Source organism: Mixophyes fleayi, chromosome 3 (assembly GCF_038048845.1).
Source record: "Mixophyes fleayi isolate aMixFle1 chromosome 3, aMixFle1.hap1, whole genome shotgun sequence".
NCBI classification, from domain to species: domain Eukaryota; kingdom Metazoa; phylum Chordata; class Amphibia; order Anura; family Limnodynastidae; genus Mixophyes; species Mixophyes fleayi.
The window spans coordinates 202655390-202663042 of NC_134404.1; the positions used below are offsets into that span (position 1 = coordinate 202655390).

The 7653-nt window shown below is 36.3% G+C and overlaps 1 protein-coding gene across 1 annotated transcript in view; it reads right to left on the minus strand.

Annotated features, from left to right (window-relative positions):
* LOC142143217 (uncharacterized) overlaps positions 1–7397 on the minus strand; it is a 78887-nt gene extending 71490 nt beyond the window's left edge. Inside the window, exons 1-8 of the mRNA XM_075200929.1 lie at positions 7349–7397; positions 7141–7185; positions 6988–7032; positions 6248–6292; positions 5630–5674; positions 5478–5522; positions 4832–4876; positions 36–80 (exon numbers count right to left, since the gene is read on the minus strand). Coding sequence (XP_075057030.1) covers positions 36–80; positions 4832–4876; positions 5478–5522; positions 5630–5674; positions 6248–6292; positions 6988–7032; positions 7141–7185; positions 7349–7397 — 364 coding nt within the window. The remainder of the gene's footprint in view (positions 1–35; positions 81–4831; positions 4877–5477; positions 5523–5629; positions 5675–6247; positions 6293–6987; positions 7033–7140; positions 7186–7348) is intronic.
* Positions 7398–7653: the final 256 nt, after the last annotated feature.

Here is a 7653-nt window from a genome sequence, read left to right on the forward strand (position 1 = left end):
TCTAATAAACCAGTGAAGGTCAATTATATGATTACCTTTCTTTTCTTTTACTGGTTCTTCAGCTTTTATCACTGGTGTCTCTGCAAAGGAAATTACTCATGTTTGAGTGGCAATATACAGAACAGATTGAAAAATTGCAATATAATAAGAGTTATATTTAAACTAGGTGAAACATTTTATTTGGTTAACTGTCTTTGGATGTACAGGTTTTTTTTAGTTTTTTTGATGGTGTCACTACAAAAGAAAATTGCTAGTGAGAAATTGGCAATATACATCTAGCCTACATGCCTGATACCAACAATTCATCTCACTAGTAAAATATATCAATATGCCAATAGTGCAATACATCATTATATTAAATTATCACAACCACCTTTTCAACTCAGTGTTCCAAACCAGATCATGACCCATTCTTAGTTGCCCCTTTAATTACACTCTATCAAGACTTTTAACATTTGAAGAGTTATCTATTTTTTTCAACAAGATTACTAAACTTCTTTCCTATCCCAATAACAGTACTGTGGTGGGGATCCTCCTCTAACACCACCACCATTAAATATGTGATTCGGTGTCCACGTGTACTAGAGATGGGCGGCCTCGGTTCCACGAGAACCGAACCTGCCTGAACTTCCAGAATCCAAGTCCCGAGCCGAGTCGGCTTGGTATTCTCCTGCCTGTTCGGATTCCAAAAAGAGGCAAAACGTCATTGTGACGTCGTCGGAATTCGCGATTTTTAGAATGAATAAAAAGCCGCCTCCACAGACATCGAGCGCCATTTGAGACAGGGAGAGAGAAGAGTTAGGTGATGGTCGCAGTAATTGGAGCAGTAATTAGAGTAGGAAGAGAGTAGTAGGAGGCATTTTTCCTAATTTACACTCCAAGTGTTTGGGGTGTCAGATATTCCCCTCTTTGAGAAAAGCTATTTTCTGGTGTTGAAATTATTATATACCAGCACTATATATTTCTGAATTTGCACTACACGTATTTGGGGTGTCAGATATTCCTCTCTTTGAAAAAAGTAATTTTCTGGTGCTGAAATTATTATATACCAGCACTATATATTTCTGAATTTGCACTACAAGTGTTTGGGGTGTCAGATATTCCCATCTTTCAAAAAAGCTATTTTTTTCTGGTGCTGAAATTATTATATACCAGCACTATCTCATTAAAATGGATTCACAGCAGTCCACATATGAGCAGGATCAGCAAGCCGCTGTTGGCACCAGTCCTGATGGTAGTCTTCCCTGTACGTAATCTGGTAAAGCCTATGTAAAAGTACATAGTCTTTTTAAGTCAGGGAAAAAACACACAAAAAAAAACCTTTTACAGTGTTGAAGAGAAAAAGAGCTGTAACTGATGAAAAGTTAACTGCCGAGAAAAAAAGTTGGCAACATGCCATTCTACACACGCAGTGGCAAAGAAAGAATGAGGCCTTCGCCTTTCTCTATTAGTGCGAGATCTAAAAATGTTATTGAGCCTTCTTCTTGTACGGTCACTCGTGACCAAGCAAGACCAAGTAATTTGGAGTCCAAAAGTGGTGCACAACTACTGTTATGTGTGAAAACCGAACTGCAAGAAAACAGTAATGCATTAGAGGAAAATGTATGCTCAGAATCAGAAATGACACCAATCCCTGAGGAGAGTCCATCCACGAGTGGTATCTATAATCGTGACAATTCTGATAGTGTACCTATAAAGAAGGGCCCTTTCAGCATTTCTGCTGATGTGTGCCTGAACAGCCCGAGTGTAGCCGGTGATGCACCAATTGAGGATGAAACTTTGGAATTAGAAGAGGATGAGGGGGAGATTTGTGTAGCCGATGAGGGCGCTAATGAGGATGTTGATGAGGATGAGGTTGTTTGTGTAAGTCCTGCACCAGTGGCAGCAGTGTGGCACCAGTGGCAGCAGTTCTGGCACTTGAGGTTCTGCCATGAAATTGCACTTTCCAAAGAGAAGCAGGGATGACTCAGGTGGCAGACCACAACAGTTTGACATCTGGGCTGGTTTGAAAGATTTTACCAAAAAATGTTTGACTTTGCCCATATCTCCAACCAATCCTACTATTAACATGCAAAGGATGGTGGAGGATTATTTTCAAGAGTTAATTGATATGGAAATGTCAGACAGTCCCTTTCCATACTGGAAAGAAGAAACAAGCCATTTAGAAACCCATGTACAAACTTGCTTTGCAATACCTAAGCTGCCCACTCTCCAGTGTGTACTCAGAAAGAGTATTCAGCACAGCCGGGAACCTTGTCAGTGATCGACGTAGGAGGTTAATTCCGAAAAATGTGAAAAAGATGATGTTTATCAAAATTAACTACATCTTCCACTAGGAAGGCCTTTACCGGCAAATACATCCAAGTACTGACAATTCTGTAATGGCGGATTTCAGCAGAGATTAATTAATAGTCTGTGATGATGATGTACACACTGATGAGGGTGAGGATGATACTGAAGATGATGACTACAACATCTTTTTAAAACGTTCACTATAAGTGTAGAGTGTAATCTACCCCCAAAGAGAAAAGGGACTTGGGGCATTTCTATTTAACGTACAGTCTTTGCAGGCTGCTGTTTTTGTTACAGACAGACACCCAACTGCCTTTTTTGCTATGAATGTCAATAGCTCTTTTTAGACCGTTGCATGCCACCCTGGATTGGTGTGTGTAGCTATAGAATTAAGGAGGGCCTAGCAGGGATTAAACAGTATTTTTCATTATTTGCACTAATAAGGTTATGGAATAATATACACCCAAACCATTTATATTTATGGTACAGTCTTTGCAGGCTGCATCTTTTTCTATTTAAATTTTAATGTATAGGAATAATCTCGACCCAAACAGAAAAACTGTTTTGGGCATTTCTATTTATAAAACAGTCTTTGCAGGCTGCTTCTTTTTCTTTTTCAATTGTAATGTTCGGGAATAATCTAGACCCAAACAGAAAAGTTGCTTTGGGCATTTCTATTTATAAAACAGTCTTTGCAGGCTGCTTCTTTTTCTATTTCAATTTTAATGTATGGGAATAATCTAGACCCAAACAGAAAATTTGCTTTGGCCATTTCTATTGATCATCCAGTCTTTGCAGGCTGTTTTTTTTTCTATTTAACTATAAGTGTAGGGTGTAAAATACAGATAGACACCCAACTGCCTTTTTTGCTATGGATCTCAATAGCTCTTTTTAGTGCATTGTCTGGCACCCTGGATTGGTGTGTGTCTGATAAAAGCACACATCCTGGGGGGTTCAGTGCTTGTTGACATTTATTAGCTGTTGAATTACCTCACTTATCCAAGAAACAGGTGGAGCACTAAATTATGTTATTTTAGCCCAAAAAATTAAATTTTTTAACAAATTGCAAAACAAAACCAAACAAAACCAAAACACGCAAGGGCGGTTTTGCCAAAACCCAAACTAAAACACGAACGTAATCCAGATCCAAAACCAAAACCAAAACACGGGGGTCAGTGAGCATCTCTAACGTGTACAGCTATAACTCAGTTCAATATCAATAGCCTTTGTATCTATTTGAGACAGCTGACTAATGGCTCCAAGACTTGGTATCAAGAAATATGAAAGGATGATAAGGTGATTAATACGGTTACCTTTTTTTCTTTTGCTGGTTCTTCATAATTTTTCACTAGTATCTCAGCAAATGCAATTGATAATGATTTCATTCCAATTTACAAAACATTTTGGTAACTTGCTATATAGCCAGAATGTTTTTTGCATTCACAAAGATATTTAATCTGGTTACCTGTCTTTTTAGAGATTCTTCATTTGTTTCACTTGTGCCTCTACAAGTGCAATTTCTAGTTAGTGAGAGTCTGCCTACATTTTGTGTAAATGTCATATAACAATAATTTATTTATAAATGATTGACTTATTAGCTACAATGTATAATTACATTTTATTATGACATTCACCTGTTCTATTAAGGGAATCAATCAAACCAATGGCCTCTTTTCTGTTAGTCTCTTCACCCATGCTTTGTCAATGAGTGTAACATTAAAGAGATTTTCTACTTTATGTAGTACATTTTCAAATCTCCTTCATTTCTCAAAAATAGTACTATGGATTTTTATCTAAACCCTCCAGCTTTCACTCTATTTATCAATGTCCTAATGCTTACAAAAAACCTGGACAACTGCTGACCACCTCTGGCCCTACTTGGCTACTTCTGTAGATGTGAGGTCTGAGTCATTGTCTCCTTGACTTTATATTAGAGCCGCTGTTTCAGAACTAAACCGTAATGTAGAGGGAGCCAAGGACGTCCAAAAGTCATCAGCATTTTACATATCTATATATGAGTGTGAGCACTTATTGTTCAGCAACAAACAAGATAAGGAATTAGGTGTGGTATTATATTTGGTTACCTATCTTTGATTTTATTGGTTCTTCATGTTTTTTCACTATTGTCACTACAAAGAAAATTGCTAGTGATAAAGTAGCAATCTACATCTTGCGTATTTGCTTGATATCAGCAATTCATCACATTAGTAAGTAGTATGAAAGGTAGAATATGTCAATACATTCATCTCACTAGTACAATACGTCAATACATCAATAGTACTATACATCATTACACTGAATTTTTGCAATCAGTTTTTCAAGTCTGTTTTTTAAAACAGATAATGATCCATTCCTATTACTAATCGCCTCCTCAATTATACTCTAATAAGACTTTTAATTAGAGCCACTGTTGAAGATCTAAACTGTACAGAAGAGAGAGCCAAGAATGGCTACAAGTAATCAGCATTTTCCATGTCAACATGTGAGTGCGAGTACTTAATGCTTTAAAACAAACCAGTTAGTAAAATTATATGATTACCTTTCTTTTCTTTGACTGGTTCTTCAGGTTTTTTCACTGGTGTTTCTGTAAATGAGATTGCTAATGATTGAGTACCACTCTACAGAACAGTTTGAAAAATTGCTATATAAGAAGATTTATTTTTAGAGAAGGTGAAACATTTTATTTGGTTAACTGTATTTGGCTCTGCAGGTTATTCATGTTTTTTGACTGGTGTCACTTAAAAAGACAATTGCCAGTGAGAAATTACAACCACCTTTTCAACTCAGTGTTCTAAAACAGATAATGGCCCATTCTTCTTTACCTCCTCAATTATCCTCTCTGAAGATTTTTAACATTCAAGAGGTTATCTATTTTTTCCGTCAAGATTACTAAACCCTCTACCTTCCCAATAACAGTACTATGGTGGGGATCCTTCTCTGACACCACCACCATTGAATTTGTTATTCAGTGTCCACTGGTACAGTTAGAGTTGGGTTCAATATTAATAGCCTTTGTGTCTACTTGGCACTGTCTATAGCAAATGAGCTCCAACACACGGGCTCTATGACTTTGAATTAGATCCACTATTTCAGATCTCCGCCAATGCACAGAGGCAGCAGAACAATGGCTACAGGACTTGCTAAGATGAAATATGTCAGGAACATAAGGTGATTAATATGGTTACCTTTTTTTTCTTTTGCTGGTTCTTCATGTTTTTTCTCTGGTGTCTCTGCAAATGCAATTAATAATGAGTTAATTTCAAATTACAGAACATTTTGGTAATTTGCTATATAACCAGATTGATTTTATATTAAATTAGATATATCATCTTTTTACCTGTTTTAGGCTTTGGAGGCTCTTCATGTTTTTTCACTTGTGCCTCTACAAGGGAAATTGATAATTAGTGAGAGTCTGACTTCATTTTATGTAAATGTTATATTGCAATCATTTAGCTAAAAAAAAAGGTGTATAAGCTGCAGCATGTCATTAAATTGTATTATGACATTTACCTGTTCTACTAAGGAAATCAATAAAGATAATGACCTTTTTTCTGATAGTCTCTTAACCTATGCTTTGTCAATAGTTGTAACATTAAAGAGATAATTAACATTATGTGAAAAAAATTCTAAATCTCCTTCCTTTCTCAATAATAGTACTATGGTTGGGGATTTTTATCTAAACCTCCCAGCTTTCACTCTTTTTATCAACTCCTATCCCTTACAAATAACCTGGACAACTGATGACCACCTCTGGCATTATTTGGTTTTCTCCGTAAAAAGTAATGTCTGAGACAGTGTCTTCTTGGCTTTTAATTAGAACCACTGTTGAAAATCTAAACTGTAATGGAGAGGGAGCCAAGAACGACTAAAAGTCATCAGTATTTTCCATGTCTATATGTGAGTGCAAGTACCTATTTTTTTTAAACAAACCAGTTAAGTAAAATTATATGATTACCTTTCTTTTCTTTGACTGGTTCTTCAGGTTTTTTCACTGGTGTCTCTGCAAATGAGATTGCTAATGACTGAGTACCACTCTACAGAACAGTTTGAAAAATTGCTATATACCAAGAATTATTTTTAGAAATGGTAAAACATTTTATTTGGTTAACTGGATTTGGTTCTGCAAGTTAATCATGTTTTTTGACTGGTGTCACTTAAAAAGACAATTGCCAGTGAGAAATTGTCAATCTACATCTTGCATACATGCTTGATACCAAAAATTCCTCTCACAAGTACAATACGTCAATAGTACAATACGTCATTACATTGATTTATTACAACCACCTTTTCAACACAGTGTTCCAAAACAGATAATTGCCGATTCTTCTTCGCCTCCTCAATTATCCTCTCTGAAGATTCTTAACATTCAAGGGGTTATCTATTTTTTCCGTCAAGATTACTAAACCCCTCTCCCTTCCCAATAGCAGTACTATGGTGGGGATCCTTCTCTGCCACAAGCACCATTGAATTTGTTATTCAGTGTCCACATGTACAGATAGAGCTGGGTTCAATATTAATCGCCTTTGTGTCTACTTGGCTCTGTCCATAGCAGATGAGCTCCAACACACGGCTCTATGACTTTGAATTAGATCCACTATTTCAGATCTCCGCCAATGCACAGAGGCAGCTGAACAATGGCTACAGGACTTGCTAAGATGAAATATGTCAGGAATATAAGGTGATTAATATGGTTACCTTTTTTTTCTTTTGCTGGTTCTTCATGTTTTTTCTCTGGTGTATCTGCAAATGCAATTACTAATGAGTTAATTTCAAATTACAGAACATTTTGGTAATTTGCTATATAACCAGATTGATTTTTACATTAAATTAGATATATCATCTTTTTACCTTTCTTAGGCTTTGGAGGCTCTTCATGTTTTTTCACTTGTGCCTCTACAAGGGAATTTGATAGTTAGTGAGAGTCTGACTTCATTTTATGTAAATGTTATATTGCAATCATTTAGTTAAAAATAAAAGATGTATAAGCTGCAACATGTCATTAAATTGTATTATGACATTCACCTGTTCTACTAAGAAAATAAATAAATATATTGACCTCTTTTCTGATAGTCTCTTCTCCTATGCTTTGTCAATGGTTGTAACATTAAAGAGATTTCTTTTTCATTCAGTCTGGGGGACACTGCTTACAATGGGTTGTGGAGGGAGCTTGGGGAGTTGGCACCTAACTAGTTAACTTTTAGTGCTGCCTACAGACCCCTCCCCTCTACAATCCCCCTGCCTCTTCCTCTTCCTGTCAGTTTTTTTCAGGTGCCCATGGAGTTGGGCAGTGTTTTTAGTGCTTTGTGTAATTTTATTACTTTTATTTTATTCTTTTTATTTTACTTCATTTTTTCCCATTAG